The following is a 22,405-nucleotide window of genomic DNA, read 5'->3' as shown; positions in this document are numbered from 1 at the left end:
GAGAAACAAAATTAGATATGGAATACTTGTTTTGGTAACTTAGACTTCAGCCTTGCATGTGCTATTCCTTCCTCAAACATTGTCCTTCCTTTCCTCACTGTGAACTGACTTCTGGTTTGCCAAATGACCTCTGCAAAATTTGTCATGAAGGCAACCAGACCCAGACCCTTCTGTATGAAAGTAGGTGCAGATCTCTTCTTGCATACAGTGACCTTGTGTTATTCAGAGTCCTTTGTGTGCAAGGAGGAGGGTAAGCTCTTCATCTTTGTTATACGAGGGCATTACAATAAGGTTTCTTGAACTTAGAGATTTGATGTCAAGCTTCTGAAGGCTTAAATGCAGAAGGGACTGGACTTCAGTGCTATGGAGAATGTAATGAAACAGATGTGATAGCATCAAATAAAGAATTAAAGCTGCCAAATAAGTCATAAGGTTTGATAACTTCTTGCAACAATAACCTTTGCAGAAAAAGAAGTCCTGGATAGCAAATAGTTTGCAACTGGACTAAATGATTTTCAGAAAATCATTGATTTCTTTATCAAAGATTAACCTGAAGCTGCAACAGTAAACTTGTTTTACTTGAAAATGAGTGAATACAGTCACTAGTACTTCCACCTCAAGGATCCTGGCCATTTGCCTTAACTTACCCGCTTATGAAGACGCTCTGCTTCCTCCTGATACGCAGCAAGTTGCTGTTTCCATTGTTTCACATTGGCAGTGGACTCCAGCAGGGCTGCTGTGAGCTTAGCATTATTACCCTTGAGCGTAGCCAGTTCTGCCTCCCAATGCTTGCTGATTGTCGAACTGCACAGACAGAATGAGAATGGTCAGAACTCCCAAATATCTTCCTTTATGCTTCTTAAATGTCTCATAATTTTTCTTTTAACATCCAGCAAAAAGAGAATTACACAAAAAATTATATAAATAACAATAACCAAATATTATATCTATTTGGTACATAATTATATACCAAATAGAACACCCAAATTAGAATCCAACTGCTCAACTTATCAAAACTATAAATTAAGAAAGCATAGGTAATACCATTACTGGAAAACATCTACCTTTCCCATTCAACAGGGTGTATTTATAAATAAAATGTTAAAGATCGTGAAATTCACATAAGCTTCCCAAAAGCAACAGCATACAATTCGAGAATATGTATATGATTAGTCACTCTTTTAATATATGCACATTGAATGGAAGTGCTTTTTTAACCCACTACTTTATTAAATGTGTTGTAGGAAAATATTTGTCATTGCCTTGATTAAAGAGAGCTAATCACATGTTTTGGAAGTGCAGCTTTGTTGTCTTAATGCAAGTTCCATTCCCAAAATATACTTTATTAAATACCATATTTAATTTGTTCCTGCAAATTCAAAGATTTTGAATTTCATAATACTGTTAATATGTTTTTCCTCACTAATATAAGCAAAGAGAGTAGAAACCAAGTAGGATGGATATACTGCTGCTTCACTTCAAAGTGGAAGCTGATGTTGAGGTTTACTGAAGCAGCCTATAGAGGAAAATACCTGCTTACAATTTAGTTGTTCTCTTAGCAAATACAGGGCTTTAATTTCCACGTGTAGGTAGTTTGCCATCATCTGCAGACCACATCGTTACACTCAGTATGCAAGGGAAAAGTATCTCAGACACATCAGGTGAATGCATTATATGCATTATATACAAATAGGTCGTTAATGTGTACTCATATAATTCTAACATCATGTGAGTTGCACACCTACATGGGCAGTACATGCAGAAAATAATTAATTTTGTTTCATTAGCTCACTATTAAAGGCATCCGTGAAAACCAAAATTTGTAACTCTGACCAAAATTATATTCTATGAAGAATTATTATTATATAATTATTTATTTAAAATATATCTCTTAATATTATAAAATTAATTACTATTTTAAATGTAAGTTTATAGATTTATTTGAACTTTGTACACAATTATAATGAAATATTTTGTGATTATTTTGTCCACTTAGTTTCTTTCTTCCACTTCCTGCATATGCAAAGTCCATCCCATCAAAGCATATTTCAAATATATTATGACTCCTATAAATGCTCCTTAGGTGTTCAAAATTAACCAGATACTGGGCAACATTCATTACCTATTCAGACCACATGTTTCACTAAAATACTAGATCTGATTCTTCCATGGTACAGCATTTCCTTCCAAATAGTACTTTGTCCCCTTGAACAAGAATACAAATTCCTCCAGAAGAGGAATATGCTGTAGCATTTAATGATACGACTCATTAGAAGTTCACCACTGGAAATTTTAGATCTTAAAGGACTAAACTAAAATATTGATTATCCTACTTCCTTAGGGGACACAGACTCATATCATATATTCAAGAAGATAAGCATGAGTTTCTGTAACCATGTTCACTCTTCTGTTCCTCTAATCAGATTTAAATTTCACTTAGAGTAGGCCAGAAGATCAACAAACTGTATTAAAAGAATGCTCAAAATATCTAGTTCATTAGTATGCCATACTTCTCTCCTGATGTTCTGATCCAACAAATATCCAATCCAGTAGTTTCATGCAAGTGAGTTCCATTTAGCAGTCCTGCAGGCCTATTGGCTACTACTGGCTTCTAGGAAATTTTTTATATGTGAGACCCATACTCTCTTACAAAATGTGCCTTACTACTCATCTTTGCCCTCAGAGTAACACATCTGTATCTGAGGCAGTCAAAGGCTGAGAACTGTTTCATTATTCATCATTATCATTCATTATCCAAAGAACTGAAAGGATTTTTTTTGATCCATTAATGCGTATATCTACAACGATACCGTTCTAATCCACGATGAACCCAGAAGTCAGACTCTCAGGAGCAATAATAATGTGAGGGTGATTTGTGGCGTGCATCACTTTCACCTTTGCCTGGCGCCCCTACTACAGTGTCTGCCAAGAAAATAGCCAGAAGCTTTTAAGTTATTCCTTGTATAATGGAATGTCAGTATGAAATATGAAGCACGTATTTTCTATTACTGCTATGGTTACCCTAGTTCAAAAGCTGTAAGGCTTCTTTGGATCTGGTTATTCTTTAATTGGTTATTCTCAATAGGAATGCATCAGTATTATTTCTCAACTGTACTCTTTTTCCCTAAGAGACCTACATAGTAGGCAGGAAGATTCCTGTTGTAATACAGCTTTGACTTGCTTGTAGCATATAGTGGGGGGTTTTGCTATGAATAATTGTTACTGTATCTTCTACAGATCCTACTAAGGTGCCATAAAATGGAAACACACTACTTAAATTAGTCTGCTTCTGTATTTGGTAATATACAAAGACTTTCTAACTCTTTAGATTTACCCTAATTCTTTTAATGGATATCATACTGGGAAGTACAGTCCCAAGGGTGTGGATTTTTTTGTTTCTTAAAATAATAATTTGATTAAAATAGCCCATAACCAGTTCTGGCAGTTGTGACTTTCTTTTTTCAAATACTTTCTCAAAAAAAACAAAAAAAAAAAAAAAAAAAAGGAAAATAAAAACAACAAAGAAGAAAACGAAATTATGTTCTGTGGATTAATTTGGTTAAAACTGGATTTATATTAATTACTTTAGGACTTACAACAGGCTGTTTTAGGTTAGACTGAGAATATCTGCATTGAAGCCTGTATCTGTAGAGCTATTACTGGTACAAATTTACCAGCCTTCCAGAGAAAACACTGGGAAGCATATGATTCAGACACAATGAAATTGTTCCTTGAAGGAGGAGATTCTGAGACTAACCCCTGTGAAAGAGAACACACAGTTCAAGAAGATGATGGACACATGGAAAGCCCAAAGGGGTTCCAGAAACTGCTCAAGCACGTAGCTGGAATTTTGATGGTGGAACAGGTGCGCTACAGTCCCTTTGGATAGGTACAGGAGAGCTGTACATACTCTTTCTCTCTAAAACCTTTTACTCAATTGCTGTCTGAAAGGCTCGCTGCTAAAAGGAATTGATTTTACTCTCATTGCATTAGATTCTGTCATAGAAAATACATACACAGGTTGTCTTAACAGTTGTAAATACCTAAACCTAATCTGAATCATCCCTCATGTGTTCTGAGACTATGTACTCTACAAAGCACTTAAAATATGTACACTTACTCAGTGATCACACTGATGCAAACAGTAATATTTACCAGAGCACTTTCCAGCTCTGCACTGTGGTGGAGAGCTGCATATAGACACTGAGGGACACACGTCATACCCACATGCAGTCCTGTAGTGCAAGAATTCAACCTGCATACATGCTTCGTTTTTTTCTGAAAGCCATCCATCCATTTGCTGGCAGTGTCACAATTTTAACAGTTATTTCTTAAAACCTGTCAGAATTAACATCACTGACTGCCTGACAAGCCCAAAGTTTCAAGACAGTCCTTCAAAAAAAGAAACGTTCTCAACACTCTGGCTTGTTGCCTGTTTTTCAGCATGAAAAGCTACACAAAAATTTTAAAAATACCCTAATAGAGAATAAAGCCTGGTCATTTCCCTTGTGAAACTTCAAAACATCTAAAAACACAAGGACAAGCTGTTTTGCATGCATCCCATTGGTGCCAAACACAAGAGAGAGAAAGGAATCCTCTAAAGAATAATAGCAAACTATGAGTTTTATTTGCTCACTACCATGCTAAATAAAAATTATAATAAAAAAAAAAGCGTCTTTTATAGCAGAGGTTTGGGTCTGACAATGACAACTCTTCATGGGATTTCAAGTGCCCTTGAGTGAGCAAAAGGTCAAAAATCTCCTGAATCTCCTGTCCTTGGTTTTGGCCACAGTATCTGGTATACCGGTAACATCAGATGTGTCCACAGTCAGAACACCACATGGTGCCCCACTGTCAAGGCAAATTACTCAAAATAAGATTTTTAACATCTGTGATATCCTGTAATTCAATCACTTTCACAAAACAGTCCTAGAAAAATGGCTGGCTGGTACCACTCTGCCTAACTGTGATACCCTCTGAAAACTGAAGTAGGAGTCAATGATCTTCCTTCCATACATTTAGACATTCTGGCCAATTAACATCAGGCCAGTCTCCTTTCTCACTGGGGATTAGTTACAAGCCCAGTAAGTCACTGAGGAATTGCTTTGGTATCTGTCCATCTGTGACCTGAATAGTGTGCCAGAGGCTATAAATGCATGATTATCTTTCTCTGCAAAGTAGGTCACTTAAGGAAAATTAATCCGAAAAGCTCCAGTCACCACATTTAGCCAGTTGGAGAAGGCTTGTGAAGGGAAGGGGGGGATAAGCACACATTGATGAGTTCCATTCAGAATGAAGTTATTTTGAGAAATACTTTCATGAAACAAAGAGACAAAAGCACTTCAAATTATGTTTCAGCTTTTTGAATCATTATTGCTTATTTGCTGTTCGCTTAGTTGAATGCAGTACCAACACTGTGAAACATGGTCTATTTCAGATTTATATCAATAAAATATGAAAATAATTCCACTTTATTAATATTTAGGGTTTTAATATTGCACACATTGCATAAAATTGATTAGTTAAAAATTTATTCTATAGCATAGTCATGGTTTCAAGAAATTACTGTTATTCAAGAGTAAGTAAATTGTTTTCTTCAGGTGTCATTGCGATTTGCTCTGCAGGCGTGGGGTGAGCAATCCTGTCTTGGGACAGCAGATGTGAAGTGGAATTTAGCCAATAATGGTGTACTTTCAACATAAAATGTGGATTCTGGTATAATAACTAAATCCATGAGCGTCGACAAATATGAACAGAGCACAGTCCTAGTAGCAGCTGCCCAGATCATAAATAGTGGCATGTGTTGGAAGCAGCCCAAGAGTCTGGTGAACTGAGCATTATCAAGCAGAGGGAGTGGTATGTCAACCGGCTGGTAACAATGCATTAACTGTGCTGGCAGCAAGGAGTGATCCCTTCTGACAGCCGGGCTGGTAAGCCTTACAGAGCAGCTCTTCATGCTCAACAAAGCACAGGGGTACTGTGAACCATTTGGTTCTGTTGCAGTTGCATCCCAGAGATCCAGCGAACACAAAGCATCGCTTCTTCTCCTTGGAAGTGTAAGGCAAGTGTTCACATTTATGTAAAATTCCCAGGTGCATTTGGGAAGGAATCCTATAAAAGGTCTTTATGAAATCCCCCATATCAAATAAGCTTCAATTAATGCTGAAGGCTGTAAGGGCAAGATCTCTTCAACAAGCTATGCTTGCTATTGCCTACACTGAAATGAGGTGACTTCTTCATTTGATGGAGATGTTGACTCTGCTGGTACAGCAAGGGGCTGCAGCATCCCTGAGGGCATTCCTAAAACCTCACAAGAAACCTCTTTTCATTCGTGCTGAACATGAAACTCAAGCTCATCAGCTTACGTCCTGATGTAGAAGAATTTTTAAACAAGCAATTTCGGAATTACATCCCTTTTTGGAGATTCCAAAAAGCATCTACTGTGACCACCTATTAAATGTCTAAAACAACTTTGTGATGGAAAGGATTTAAACCTGATGGGTTTTGGGAGTTTGTGCTCTTGCTAGTTCAAAGCACCATAAGCTCTCAGGAATGGTATGGAAATCTCTCCCTCTCTCTTGAATATTCAAAGCAATAGGGAAGAGAAGGGAGTTTTTTCTTCTATTAAATTATGGAGGAGGAGCCCTATAATAAGCTAGAAGTTGAAGAAAGAGTCATGGAGTGGATCAGGCCCTATCTCACCACTCAAGGAAGAGGCAAGAAAGAAAGGGTGTGAGTTGGTCTGCCATTTTTGTCTTCCTACAGAGCTATCAGCTTGTAGGGGCCTAAATTTGCATACATGTGAGAAAGAGTCTAGTTAAATAATTAAATAACAGCAAAAGAGGGAAAGCTACAGTAAGAACAACAGATTTTGTAAGAGGAAAACTTAAGACACAAAACAATTGCCTCTTCACAGCCACTGCCTCACTGTCTTACATGCAGCTGTGATTAACCATACACACACAGAAGGAAGTATTACTTGATAAACTAGAATTTATTAAAAAAAAGTAAATCTTCTCGAAGTTATAACCCAGAGATAATTACCAGGAAATTGCTTTGAGTTAAATATTTTGAGTGCGGCCAATGAAAAGCTAATTAATATTCAAAGAGATCCTTATCCTTAATTAGAGTATTCAAAATAATTTTTAGCAAAGGAGGATAGGTCCCCTGGGGAGAGAATGAAGAATATTAAAAGAGCATGAAAGATCTGTTCTTCCTTTTGGGATAAGGAATATCTACATAATCTCAGTGGAGTTACATCAGCATAAAACCAGAGAAACATGGTTGTGAATCAGCTCATAGCAAAAGAGATGAAGGAGGCCCTTGAAGCACATTGTACTTCAAGTGAGGTGCCTAATATCAAAGCCACCCTGCTGGAAAGCAAGAAAGGCAGCTGAGTGGATGAAATGAGGAATCAGCAGATGAGGGAATTATGTGTCTGGGAGTCTATCATTCTGTACAAATATTGAAGGTTCATCCCACTCCAGGACATGTTATTTTGTTTTGCACACACCTTTGTTCAACTTGGAGCTACAATATGCTTGAACTCCCAGTTTCTATGTCAATGTAGAAGGCAAATGCAGAAGCTTTTTCTGCAAATTTGGGCAGCTACAATATACGGAGATAGAACAGATTTCTTCCTCGAGGTGTTTCACATATAAGCTTTCGCTTTCATTTAGCCTATCAGCTTGGCCACCCTCTCAACTGGACTCTCAATCATCCAGAGTACCCATGCAGCCCATGGGCAGAAGACTTGCCTTTCCAGTTCTGTTACTGCTCTTAGGCAGCTCTTACACTACGCCTTATCAGCTCACTGAGGAAGGATCAATATCTTTGTGGACTTAATGGGTGAAAATGACAAAAGTAGTTGAGTAATTATACAGTTTCTTTCCACAAAGACTGTATAGCAGATCACTATGCAATGAAAATGGGTGGCCATATCCTATTTAGATCCCCCAGTTAAAGTCGTGCTCTGTATGTTGTAATTTGGCCTTTATTAATCACAGGGCTATAGAAATCACCATAACACAGACTGCTTTGTCACAGAGGAATAGACTGGGTATGAAACTCAAATTTTTAAGAATGAGAATTTTCACCTAAATACCACATTCAGTAACCCAGTATCATATGCCAGCAAAAGGCAACAAAGCCAGAGTTAAAAATGGCTAAGTATGTGTTCACTGCTCATAGAAATACTAAGGTTAATAGAAAAGAGGAGCTCTTGAAGTACACTTCATGGAATATTAAGACAAAATTAATGCTTCAGTAATGATCTCTAGTCGTGTGGGACTTAGGTGCCAGTCCTGACCCAAGTTAAAGGAAGGAACAAAGCAAAGACAAAACAATGACATTACTAAGTTTCCTGTACTGCATGCTATTTCACCCTGGATGTGTTTACACAGGAAACATTTAAACTTGGATTCTTATTTAAATTATGCTGTTAAGCACAGAATTAAGCATGATTTTGTACACTGTATCACAAAGCAAAAACCCTGGTTTTAACCTGAACAAATTCCCTGATCTCTCTGAAGAGGCTCAACTTCTAATTTTATACTTTTAAAAATACCTCATTTTTATTACTAATTAAATGTTATAAAGTAAACAGAATTTGTTATTTCTTTATGAAGGCTACAGAGTATAAACAAAGAACAGCAACTCATTCTTATAACTGTAAGCCCTTTGAAAGCACAAGTATGGCAAATTAATTTCTAGGTTTTTTGCAGTAGTCATTAAAACCTTATTGATCTAACAATTATCACATATTATGAAAAAGTAAAAGAAGAAATTGTCTTGTTCCCTTATTGAAATAGCATATTGATGTTGTTGGAAATAGTTTACTTTCAGATATGTAGCGTGTCACTGATATCCACTAAGTTTTTTTAGTGCACTGAACATTAAAAATAATTCCTTGCTGTTGCTATGGTGCTAAATACTTCAAATATTCTAACAAAAATACATTTTTAAAATCAGCCAAAGTTTTTTAGGAACTTACATCCCATTTTCTGAAATGACTAGGTATTTGACTGCAAAGAAAGTAAAATTGACTCTGGAATTTATGGCACTTAATCACTTTAAGAAATCAATTAGATGATGTGGCTACCAGCAAGTCAGATACTAGGACATGGTAACCCTGACACTAAAATTATCTTCATTGTGGAACCCATCTGTACACACAAGAATTCAAAGCAGTTTAACTGCAAATTCACACTCTGAATTAGTATGGATTCATCCTGCTAGGCCCAAGGCTAGGCAAAATCCTAAGTTTCTTTCAAAAATCCTACTAATAACAATAATTTGTGTGTGCACTGAAGCAATTTGCACTCTGTGTAACAGAATAGAGCATTTGACTTCCCTACACACCTCTTTTCTGGGCTGTCTTTTATTGAGTGATATTCAGATTTTAACAGTTTCACTGAACTGTTACTTCTCAATTACCCCTCAGTGAGTTTTTCTGTCACAAAAATGTGTGGTAGTAAGACAAAGAACAACTTCTTTTACAGTGACCACCTTTTCTGCTTAGTAAAATAGGGCCCAAAACCCTGAGCTTCCAAAGGTTTTGTGGACTGGGGAGTTTGCACTCTCTGCAAAATGGGCAAACTGCCCTGCCCAGTAATACCTGGCCAAGGAGATTCTAAATACAGTTTGCTCATAGTCATTGTTTAGAGTCCTTCCATCTTCACAGTCTTCTGAGGCCTTAGGGGATCTGTAACCCTTCCATTCCCACCTGAAACACTCCTGGGCATGCAGTGTTAATCTGTGTTTTGGTGCAACGAGAATACCTCTGAAGTGGGTGGCAATGAGGCCTTCTGATCACTGCAGGTATGTTGGAGTGGAAAAAAATGCCATACAAAACACAGTAACTGTGCCCTACAACCATAAGGACACTGAAGGGGCACAGAACTTCTTCTGTGGAGGGGGAAACAGGAGGAAACAATTCAGCCCACAGACCTCAGTACCACAGCACATTTTATTTAGCAGTCTAGATGTGGCTCAGAAGGTTTTGGCAGCTGCAGGTTGATTCTACAGGACTTGGCACAAGTTTTCAGCTCTGCAATAACAGAGTGAAGAAAGAGCTACCCTCTGGGCAACCACAGCCACATGCAGAGCAGTGAGCTGGCTACAGAGACTTTTCCCAGCCCTGTAAGCCTGACATAACCTCACACAAGTAGTGGAGAGCCTCAGCACAAGCCTCTGCCTGCATTTGTAGGTGTTGTCACAGCTGTAACTGGAGTGTGTTGTGCCTCTGCTGAAGATGGAGCAGCTGTTACAAGTGGTTCAATGTGAAAGATTTACAAATGCCTGGTTTAATTTTTAGCTGAACCTTCTGTTATTGATACAACAGGACAGCTCAGCCTATTAAGACCCCTTAATGCTGGTTCCCATCTTACTTTCACAGCAAATACTGACCTCAGCAGAAGACTCAATACAGCTGGCAGGGCCTCAACTCCACTACCAGCAATAGAAAGGCATTTTTATAGAATGACCTACAGAAATGGTTCTATATCATTTGCATAAAGATTGTGATTTATGACTACTGGGCTTCCACCCAGATAGTACATTAGGTTATCTTATGATATCAAATAGTAACTACTGGTGCAATTCATTTTTGCATTACAATTGCCAGTTTTCTTATCTCAGTAAATACAAGGAGTTGCATTAATCGCACAGGTAGTGCCAGAGATGGACTCTCGTTTGCATGCTGACAACAAAATAAGCTTATTCCATTAAGGGAACTGAAGTTAACACGGAAGCATTGAAAATTTAATTAAGTTTTATTTATCTCCTATGGTAGTCATGCAATTACTTAAGAGTCAATAGCCTAAATATTAAGTCCAAACTAAACAATCTATGGAACTCTCAGAAGTACTTTGAAGAAAAAGCAGTAAGTCGCATGATATTGTCAGAGTAAAATATTTATTGATTGTATATGTTTCAACAAAACAAATCACAAGTGAGTTTTAACATATGTGGATACTGCAAGTCGCATTTTTTTCCATTCCAGTTCTTTAAGAGAATGGAAATATTACATTTGCCTTGTTTAAAGCAAATTTGAATCTGAGAAGAGACTATATTACTTGCAGTATGTTGATCCTAAAGCTGAATATACTAAAATTTAATTAAATTGATGAATCAAGAGGTTCAATTTAATACATGAGAAGTCTCTGGTACTCATACTTTTCCCATTAACTACAGCTTAACACTCAGAGGAAGCAGTCCCTATGCAAGTTTCTCTCCCTAACTGTAAAAAATCCCACTTTTAAAGGAAAAAACTAACATGGCATGACACCTTTCTTAACTAACTAGTAGTTAATAGCTCTTATTTACTCAGTCTAGACTAAGTGATTTTAGATTTCCTTCATCTTCTTTTTGGTATAATGAAGATGATTAGGCTCAAGAATTCAGCTGGAAGGTAAAATGTAATAATTTATAGATCCATTCTTTCCAATTCAACACTTAATTGATCTAACAGTTTCCAAGAAAAATATAAAGCTTGGCTTCCCTCTTATCTCCTATCTTATCTTACTTAACTCATTGCAACCCAGCAGGGAAAGAATGAAGTTGCACATGAGTTTTTCTAGTGAGTTCACCGACAGCAGAGCAGTGACTGAACTTTCATCCTTTCATAAGGCTGTACCTATGTGCCACATTTCAGCTTGTTTTCTAGTTTTGCAAGCTCTATTTCACTTTCCCTGATAAGGCCTCTAGACAAGAGAAAGGGTAGGGCAAACACAATGATGTAAAGATGTTTAAAAGCCATCTTTCTTCAGCCTCTCACTATGCTGTTCATAAGCCTTACACAAATGATTTCTGAAGTGCCAAAGAATAATTAAACCAAAATACTAAAACCTCTGGAGAGTATAGAAGGAAGGTACTACACAATTGGTGTTGTCATGTAATTACATTAGGTTTACATTTCAAAGTATTTCCTAAATAAAGCGCAGGTAATTTGCAGTCATACATAGTGAACAGTTAGAATAAACTTCACACATATAGGAAATTATTTTGGCTATTTTCTTAAAATTGGGCCAAATTAACCAGAAGGTATTACCTACATGCATTTGGCTTCAGACAACAAAACTATATTTTTCTATCTATTTGAATTATAGTGAAAAGGAAAAATCTCTTTTATTTTTCCTCTTTTGGCAAACTGCTAGAGCTGAATAACTGAGTAGAATTCAGTCAATTCACTTTCAGGGTTTTGGTTTGGTTTTGGTTTTTTTGTGTGAACTACGTTATTTGAAGAAAATTACTTCTTAATTACCTGTGGGACTGCAGTCGACCAGAAGAATGGTTTCCACTACTCTAATGTTAATTTAGAAACCAAGCCCTCTGCATTTCTTATCAGAAAGACAGAATCGTTACATCATAGTGCCATAGTGATCAGCACAGTGCCATCAGCAAAAGCAACAACTGTGCAATCTAAGCTGATCATGAGATGTAGACCACTCATAAAAATGCTTTATTATTGTGTATTTGAGAAACCAGAGTTCTGGACATTCCAGACATTTTATTTCAGTGTGTTCACATAGCTCTAGCTTCATTTGCCAAATGGCTTAAGAGCTGATTTAAAAATTTTTATATTCTAGTTCATTGCTGATTTGTGCCAACTCAATTCATTACAGAACTTGATGGCTGTTTGGTGTTACTGTGAAATACTCTTAAACTCAAAAAGATAATACATTAAGTACACATTTTTGACAGAAAAAAATAGTTGTGTTTATGTGTGCCTGCCACTAACCTCTACCCATGTCTGCCAGAACAAGGCTGACACTATTGATGTCCCACTTCAAGGGGTCTGCCTACTACAATGTGACAGAAAATCAACATGACACAATTACATTTAATCAAACTACTTGTTCAGGTGCAGACTGAATGTCGTTTGCACATTTAGACCTCCTAAAATGGCTTAGAGGGAAGCAGCTTTGGCTGTTTACTTGATCAACAAGATTTTATTCTAGTCTTCTTGGGGCTTACACTATCTGGACAGGAACCTTGACCTAGAGGATAGGGAGAGTAATTGAAACAGTCCATTAGGGAGCTATGGCAGGGTGACTGCAATCCTGGGGAACATCACGCTGTGTTCCCTCCATAGAATACAGAAAGCAAAACTGTGGATTGCAACACTGCCAGGAAGTACAAATAAAGGCTGTATCTGGGAAAGAGGGTTTAGTGAATGAGAGCTGTCTTCAGCAGGTTTAGATGTTTAAAAGCTAAGAGAGGTCAAGTATCCCAACATGGCCCTTCATCCACCTAGTCTTAGGTGTCTATCTAGGAGGAAAAGCATCAGGCACTACAGAAGCCCTTCAGGTGTTATTTTTTGACATTGTCACATGGATGTCGGAGAATTTGCTGGTTCTCCACTAGAGAACCCAGGACACAACATCCTCCAAAGGAATTACTACCTTGACCTATCACTAAAGAAGGGGAAAATCTTTAACAATCTTAATTCATTTGACAAAACCAAGACACTTATAAAGTGTCTTATAAAGTATCTTATAAAGTATCATATAAGTAAAACAGCACAGATCTTCAGCCTTGGACTTGAAACTAAGCTTTAACTTCATGTAAAACTTAACAGCTTCTGGTCCTTGGTCCATTGGTCTTGCAGGGATGTAAAATGGTCCCTCAAAGAATATACATATCTTGTATGCATACATACATACTCACACGCATATATTTACGAATTCCAGACAAATTCTAGGAAAAATAACTTAATTGAAAGCTATTTTTTGTATAAGTGATTAATTTAAACATGAAATATTCCTTTTAAAAATACACTATGTTAGTACTCTTTTAATAGAGTCTTCTAAATTGCTATTATCTTTTTTGTTGAACTTTAGCTTTTCTATATGCATTCTTTCAAGAAGTGGGCAGAGGTAATCCATTTGATTGAATCCTATCAATAAATATCTAAAACCAGCAAGTGGCTTCATCAACATGATCTCTTCGCACAACACAGACAACTGTATGTTGGCTCTGAACAGGTGAAGTCGAAAGGCACAACAAAGTTAGCTCCTAACTTTGTGTCTGTGAATAAAAACTATCCCAGGGACAGACATGTTCTTGCAACTTTATCCTATCCTCCCTGTTCTGTGCAGCCACTGGAGGAGCCTGTACAAGCTAAAGGTACAGTTGTCAAGTCTGAAGATTTACTCTGGCATCAGAAAGGTAGCAAAGGAACAGGAGTTGCATTCACACCTCCTGAATTCACACACTATTTCTGCTTCCTCTTAACCCAAGCAGAATTTGGTATAGCAGCACTTCTACCTCACATTTTCCACAAGAATAAATTAATAATTGAAGCCAGCTCTCACTGTGTTTGACTTTCATGCTAATCCTCTAGTATTGAGGTATCTAATTGACTAAAATTAGCTCATTGGAAGTCCATATGGGCTTCATTAACACCATCTAAGCACTTTATAAATGGCAAAGCCCGTGGATGAAAGAATCCATGTTGTGTGCTTCAGGGGAATCCACAGCTAACATTTCACCAAGACTCAAAGTGGATATGCTTCATGACTGAAGATGCTTGGCATCTTATAACGCTGGTGCAGTGTACACTTTACACTCAGATGCAAATTGCCCTATCATATATTTAATACACTCCTATCATATATCATATATTTAATACTATTCTTATAAACTAATAATCACGAATAAAATGAAAGACTGGTTCTTAAGCTTAAATACTTGCAGAAGATGGTGCTACTGATCCCCTTTCTGTTTTCAGAATGTATCTCTTGTCCAAGGAGAGAGAGCAGAGAGGAAGGGAGTAATAGAGCAAATTCTAAAAAGAATATAAAAATCTATAGACTAAATTGGTGACTTCATCTTTAACATGAGGTGTAAAAGAATGAAGTTCCATTTATTTATTTTCTGATTGGAACTTTGAGAAAAATGAGTTCTACACTGTTTCAAGAATAGGAATGAATTAGTCTTTCTTTAACATTGTCATTATAGTTGTTTGTCTATCATCATGTCTACGGAATGGCAGTGAAACCATAATCACACAGTATGCATAAAACTTCAGAAGCAGATATCTATCTATATGTGCAGCTTCTCATAGGAGATGTGCAGATATCTCATGATCCACCACTACACCTCAAATAACACAGGAGGCAGAGTAACTTGCTGGTATCAGTAAAAAAGATCTAAACTGATATATCCATCCAATGGAGCTTCACTTTTGCTAAAAAGTGTATTCTGCTACAGACTTTTTTCTTATGCACTCCCTCTTTTAAAAAATATTTCTTCAAGTATTCTACTGGGTTTGGCCCCACTGCCCAAAAGTGTAAAGTTTGCCCTTTCTCTTAGAATAAATCAGGCAGATAAGGAACAGCAACACAGGGAAGTTTCAGAAGAAAATACGAACAGGTGAAACAGACACAATACCTGGTGCAGGGTAGAGGGGCCAAGTGACTTGGAAATGTAAACCCTACAGCTGAAAAGAGCCTCTAACTGAGAGATTCAGGCTTGTTTAACTTGTTTTATCATAGAATCACAGAATGGTATGGTTTGGTTTGGTAGAGACCTTAATGATCACCTAGCTCCAACCTGCCTACCATGGGCAGGGTCATCTTCCAGTAGACCAAGTTGCTCAGACGCCCATCCAACCTGTCCTTTAATACTTTCAGGGATGGGGTATCCATGACTTCTCCCAACAGCCTGTTCCAGTGCATCACCACCCTCATTTTAAAATACCTGGGTGAAGATATTCAAGTACTTGATCAGCTGAACAGCTGGAGATGTTTCCTCATTAAAACATACTTTTCAATAATAGTCAAGCAAGTGTGGCTTGGGGGAGGCAGGTTTATGTAGACCTTAAAAGAGTAAGCTTTAAAGCTGTATTTTGAAACTACATTGTTGCTACAAGTTAAACATATTTTAATATTAAAAAAATTGACAAAAAGCGAAGTTTTCTCTTGCAGAAGTTTTTTTAAACATGTTTTGAGCTCGCAGACTTTGAAATCAAAACTCTTTAGCAACACTTGAATTTCCTTCACTAAGGCATATGACAGACTTCCATGACTACTGATGGTGAGTTGCACAAGTCTATCTAATTTTACTAAAAAAAATACCAAAGTTAACATGAAGTGAACCTTGGGATGAGTAAAATATGCAAGAACTGAAATATGATAGTGATGGAGATTGTTCTGCACAAATCTTCAATTCTCTTCAATGTCTTTTTTCTAAAACCTTTTTAATAAATTCTATGTGGATGGGAATATGTACCCTGAAACCCAAGACCAGATTATTCTTGCATTTCATAGAAACACGTCATAATGGCAGAGTTAATATAGACAGAAAATAGTAAATTCACAAGTCTGGAAATGTTTCTTTAGCATTCGCCTACCCATATAGATGGTTGCATAAGTGTTGTATTTTGTGTGGCAAAGGTAAGGGGACTTGCATTTGAAACGAAGCAGCTACATGCCAGCTACTAGGACACTTTATTTCTAATATACACTTCTGAATGGCTTCTGGGGCATAACACAGGGCACTGAAGAAGTCTCTTTGGCAAAGCAAAGCATGTGTGTGTGTAGATGGGTGCAACCTGTGTATACTCTTACCTCCAGAACAGACTACCCTAAGTTTCATAATAAATTTGAGTCCAACTTTCTGGTTCTAAAGAAAGCCCCCAGCTTTCTTATCAAGAATTAATCCTAGGCTGAGTTTACAGGCATGGATGGTTTCTGTTACACTGAAAAACTTCTATGTAACTCCTTTCCTAGCCAATGAGGAGGAGACTGTAATGTTTGAGTGATCAGACTTGGGGGAAAATGTATGTGTCCTGCAAAACATACCCTCTGTCTTTCTCTTTAAAAAGGGTTTCTCTTCTCAAGGTCAAGACTTTTGGAAAACCCATTGAAACTCAAGAGATCAATAGCTAGGTGACTGTTTTGGCTTTTTCTTCCTTGGTAACTTCAGGTATTATTGGCTTTCTGGTTTTGTTCCTTTAATGGGAGGCTGAAAAATTCTAAGTATGCAGTGAAGTTTCCAATGCATTACATTTGTAGTTTCAAAGTGCTAAGTCTGTCCGCAGGTGAGTTTCAAATGAAAAGCAATTCTACAAAGTGAGTATTTCTGCTCAAAGCTTTTTGTTTGTTTGTTTTCTTGGAGAATAGTGTTTTGAGACTTGCAGCATTTCTTTCGTGTATCTGTTATCTTTGATATTAACGATTTTCAGTCTTGAAAAAATTTTTAAAAGACATATGAAAGAGATCTCTAATATATTATGGACAGGACTTTGGTCTACTTCATGGTGCCTCAGGAAAGTTCAGTTCACAGTTTATAGAATCATAAAACCACAGAATGCTAAGAATTGGAGGGAACCTTAAAGATCATCTAGCTGCAAACCCCAAGCCACAGGCAGGGATATCTCCCATTAAACCAGGTTGCTTAAGGCCTTGTCCAACCTGGCTTTCAACACAGCCAAGGTTGGGCCATCAACCTCTCTGGGCAACCTGAGCTCCAGTATCTCACCAGGTTCAAAGGAAATAATTATTTTCCTAATATCTAACCAAATTTCATGTCTTTCCATTTGTCCCGATTACTCCTTGTCCTAGCACTACAGTTCCTGATGAAGAGCCCCTCTCTGACTTCCCTGTAGGCTCCTTCAGATACTGGAAGGTTGTTATGAGGTCTCCACTCAAACTTCTCTTCTCCAGGTTCAACAGCCACAACTTTCTCAGTGTGTCTTCACAAAGAAGGTGCTCCAGTCCCCTTAATCCTAATCCTTATACACCTAATCCCTTCTAACTGGTTGAAAGCTTTCCTATAATGACACAAAACAATATCAAAAACAGTGATGGAAGGAGGAGTAAAGAAGACATGAGGTATCAACTGTCTACACAATATCTTCTAAAACTAGTTTTAATAATGTTTTTTGAGAAGATGATGGCATACTTAAGCTTACAGCTCAAAATCCATCAGATTTAAAATAATATATGTACAAATTATACCATGTACAAACCCCACAGATACTGCTTACAAATTTTAACAAGTATTCACTCTGGTATCAAATTGCACAATAGAAAAAGCTCGTTATTCAAGTAAGTTATTTGGAAAATCTAGAAAAAAGAAGTAGTTCCTCCACTACTGCCTAAAAATCACAAAAACAGATGAATTCATGCTTAAGAGTAGACTCCTAAAATGAATTAATGCAAATTGTATTTGTGAGAATATTAACAAAAGTAATGATTGTTAAATAATGGGTGCAACACAAAAATCCAACCCGAGCCACTTGCCCTACCAAATCAGATTTAGTGTTAAGCATCACATATCCCAATTCACAAAGCCAATGTTTACAGCTGCTGAAGTACTAACAATCTTTAATGTCATCCATACTTTGAACAGGTTGAACCCAATGCATTTACTTCAAAAATAGAATTTTATTCCTTAAGCAAGATGATTTTCTTTTGGTTTTAACTGTTTTTTGTTGGGGTTTTTTTTTCTTATGTACATGATTAAAGGGAGGAAAAACACATAGCAAAAGTCAGTTTTAGCTTGTTTTGTTGTTTTGGTTTTTTTTAAATATAAATTGCATAAGGATTATATTCCTCCTCTAAGAATGTACTTGACAGGTGTATTTCAAGAGCGCTTTGTTGTCCCTGAGAATGGTATTTATATAATCTAATATCAGATACCCAGTGCATATAATTTACATCATTCTCTGGGAATTCTCACTAAATAAACCTCAGGAGGTAAGCAATTCATGTACCCCAAATAAGAACATGCCTATGTCAACAAGAGAGATGGTAAGATTACTCTCTTAAGTATTAGATTATTTTTAGTTTTTTGCTTTCACAGATTTCCCTAACTATTAAAATTAGCTCTATTAGTTCAGAGTTTCTTGATTTTGAAGAGTTAAACAACACATATAACATGGACATTCTTCCTCTCTACCTCTCCTTCCATTACTAGAAATACCTTATTAAAATGGTTTACTATGTACTTCAAAGATATCTTAAAGAATCATCAGAAATTGACAAAATCAGGCAAGTCAGTTATAAAAAGAATAATTACACAAACACACTGTGAGATCTTCCTTTCAAATTACTAATTTCCTAGATGTAACTTTTATTTTTAAGGAGACCCTTCATGAGCTAGATTCCACAGCTTAGGCAGAAGTGCACAAGTTTGGGAAGCAGCAGGAATTGGGTCAGGAAAGGAGAGAGCACCAGGCTCATGCCAGTGAAGCACAAGAGGCTGGAAGAACAGTACAGCTGGCTTCACAACATCAGAAAATGCTGGTTGAAAGCAAGTCAGATCTAGGTCTAAGTTTCTATACTAACCAATTCTTTGCTTACCCTGACAGCTGGAACATATCATCTCTGAGTTTCTTCTCTGAATGTGACACAAGAAATAATAATCTTGTTCAACACAGCAATTGAATTTTGCAGAATTCCTCTAGTGTGCCCTAAAATGTCACAGTTCACTATAGTACCATGCAATGTGAAAAAGTTGCTGCCTTTTATGTTATACAGAAACCTTTCAAAAATGCCTGATTTTACCCTTTGCCTTTCCAGAAAGCTTTCAAAACCTAAGTGGATAAAGTTTAGAGCAGTTTGATCTCATCTCATAGCTTCTCTTTGAGCAGGAGCTTTGATTAGAGAGCTTGTGAGCATCCTCACAACAATAAATAATCTTCTGATCAGGTTAAATAACATTTAAACCCAAGTATTTTTAAAAAAGCAATAAACACTCCAGGACTACCTGATAAGGAAGCATAACTCTATAATAAACATCTAAATACTAGGATTTGAGTTTAAATTCAAATTATAAAATACCCCAATAATTATTAACTCAAACATTTTCCTTTAAGCCAAGTTAACAGTTCTGCCTGATTAACAAAGTACCTGTACTATAACACAACTACAATATTTACACTGTAAAAGTGAGTAGTTTCAATACACACAGTGAAAAAATCTACCGAAGAGATTTCTATATACAAGTTTTAATGAAAACTCAGAGAAAGAGCATGACCTAGCAGCAAGACTTTTTGGTTTTTCTTTGTTGTACAGCATTGGATTTACATGCAGCATTATTAAATGGTAACCTATCTAGACAATAACATATATAAGACACAAGCATCATTCAAATTAAGTCCATTTTCACTAAGGCAATGAGTCAGAATTCCCTATTAAAAATTTGAATACAAAAATATGAGTTTTAACTAACAAGCAACAAACACACACATTATATATTATCTGATCAAAACATTATGTAATTGAAATTCCAAGTTTATGCATTACAAAATAAAATGAGGTAACAGGTACAAGTCATGGTTGACAGGAAATTGAAGACGTTCAAAGTTTGTCCCAGAAGAGTCCTCTTATATTTCCTTTCTGAAAATGTGCTTTATCAGCTTCTTAAGGTGTCAAAAACAGAATAAAGCTTGTTATAAGCAAATTTATTCTCTTCAAGAGTGAAAGAGCAAGTTCAACAGTTATCAAAAAGCAGCACTTGCAAAGTTCACAAATACACTATTCAGCCTTAAACAAGAATTAAAATATTAAAACTGAATAGGTTTAATAAAAGTTTTAATCCCCATGGTGCATAGTAGACAATTTCTGGTCATGTGAAAACTTTAAATCACTTACATCTGTAGTAGTCAAAAATTTTTAGCAACTTTTTTCTCTCCAAACCTCATTTTATAATCAACAGTTTTCACTTGGAGAAAAAGACAAAAAAAAATCACAACTTGAAGAATGTGGAAAATCTTTTTAGACAGGAAATATATCTGAGGAAACTAAATTTTACTTAAGAAGAGAAATACGTATATAGAACAAAAATATGTATGTTTTGTAGTTTTCATTTAAATGTTAGATTTGATTACCTAGATTCTACTAGAAAAAAGTCTCCTTGGACTAGCTATTGTTCAGAAAAGGACTGATCAATGTCATGGACAAGACTTTAAAGAATTCTAATGTCATTCCTTACACTACATTTTACTTCATTTGTTCTGGAAACATTTATCCATGACAGCAGTGCTCAGTGTGTAAAATATTACAGGATGTGGGAGTTCACAGTAATATTACTTAATTGTTCAACATTAACCATCATACATAGCTTAAAAGAAGGCAAGATATTTAATTACAAGAGTTTATCTTTGGTGCAAGATTTGTAACTGTTTAGTATACTTATCTCTCAAGCAGTCGGTCTGAATTACACTGCTTGTGAAGAGCATTAGGACTTTCCTGATGAGAATTAAATTGAAGCAACTAGACTTCAGCACTGTAATGCTCAGGGGGTATTAATGGAATTTTAGACACATTCCAGAGAATATTAATTTCAATTCTTACAACTATTTACTGAAATAATAAGACATTTGAACTCTCATAAAACTCTGGTGACTCGAGTAGTGATGATTTTTGGGGTGAGGAAATAACTATAAATACCAAAGTAGTCTACACTTATACAGATGAAATAAAAGATTTCAGCTACTTACACTAAGACCTAAGGGGAAGAAGAAAACATATATTGCCAGAAAAGACATGTTATAACAAAATCCAACTGAACTTTTTCTAGGTGTGCAGATTGAAAATGAACAAGCTGTAGGATATAAACTAAAGCACTGCCTTCACACCTGTAATTGCTGACCTTTTCCACTCCTGTCAGACTTCCAATTCATATAAGGACATGAAACCCCTTACTTGAATCACTGTTTTTTGACAGTAGGCCCCTTCAAACCTTTACTCCTCTCTCCTCTCCTACAGAGACACCTGGTTTTGCTGTGCTTGACAAACTTCTTGGCTGCCAAAGCTCCTACCCGGCCAGCCACCGCTGCCAAACAGAGCTGCTCACCTCATCTTAGCTGCCCACGAAGCTACAACACTTGCCCCATGACTGCACAGGCTCCTTCTGTTCTGCCCCACACCTACTTCTGTGTGCTCCAACACACACTGAGGACCACGCCTTTTCATTCTTCACACAGTAAGTATCTAGGGTTAATGTCAGAGCATAATGGAGCTTTCCCATTTATTGAATAAACAAACTTGCTATGGTAGTGTTATTTCAGTGCAGTGTAAACCAGCCTGGGTGACTCTCACCTGCCCTACAACTAAACTCACTGCAGGGAAATCCACAATGCCTTTTCTTCCAAAAAGCACCTAAAGCTTGATCAGGAGTTTCTGAACTAAAGGCAAATCAGTGAAAAGAAACGCCACAAACAAGACAATACTCAAATGCCCTTGTAGTATTACCTTCCTCACCAAAAAGTGCTGACTAAACTTTACCTTTGTGGAAATGCAGAATGCAGAAGGAAAAGGCCCAAAATCAGCAGAAGTTACCAGGAAAGGGCCCAGTTCAGCAACTCTTCTCCATTACACATGGAGTGCCACATACACAACACATCATCAGAAAGGCAAGCAACAAGGGAAAGCACAGATCTTTCCTGGACTCC

The 22,405-nt window shown here is 36.8% G+C and overlaps 1 protein-coding gene across 2 annotated transcripts in view; it reads right to left on the bottom strand.

The window, feature by feature from the left end:
- HOMER1 (homer scaffold protein 1) overlaps positions 1–22,405 on the bottom strand; it is an 88,460-nt gene that overhangs the window by 22,565 nt on the left and 43,490 nt on the right. For both annotated transcript variants that reach the window (XM_072922005.1, XM_002187874.7), the window contains one exon: positions 648–804. In XM_072922005.1, coding sequence (XP_072778106.1) covers positions 648–804 — 157 coding nt within the window. The remainder of the gene's footprint in view (positions 1–647; positions 805–22,405) is intronic.

This window comes from Taeniopygia guttata, chromosome Z (genome assembly GCF_048771995.1).
Source record: "Taeniopygia guttata chromosome Z, bTaeGut7.mat, whole genome shotgun sequence".
Taxonomy (NCBI): Eukaryota; Metazoa; Chordata; class Aves; order Passeriformes; family Estrildidae; genus Taeniopygia; species Taeniopygia guttata.
This window is presented reverse-complemented; position numbering and strand designations above follow the sequence as displayed.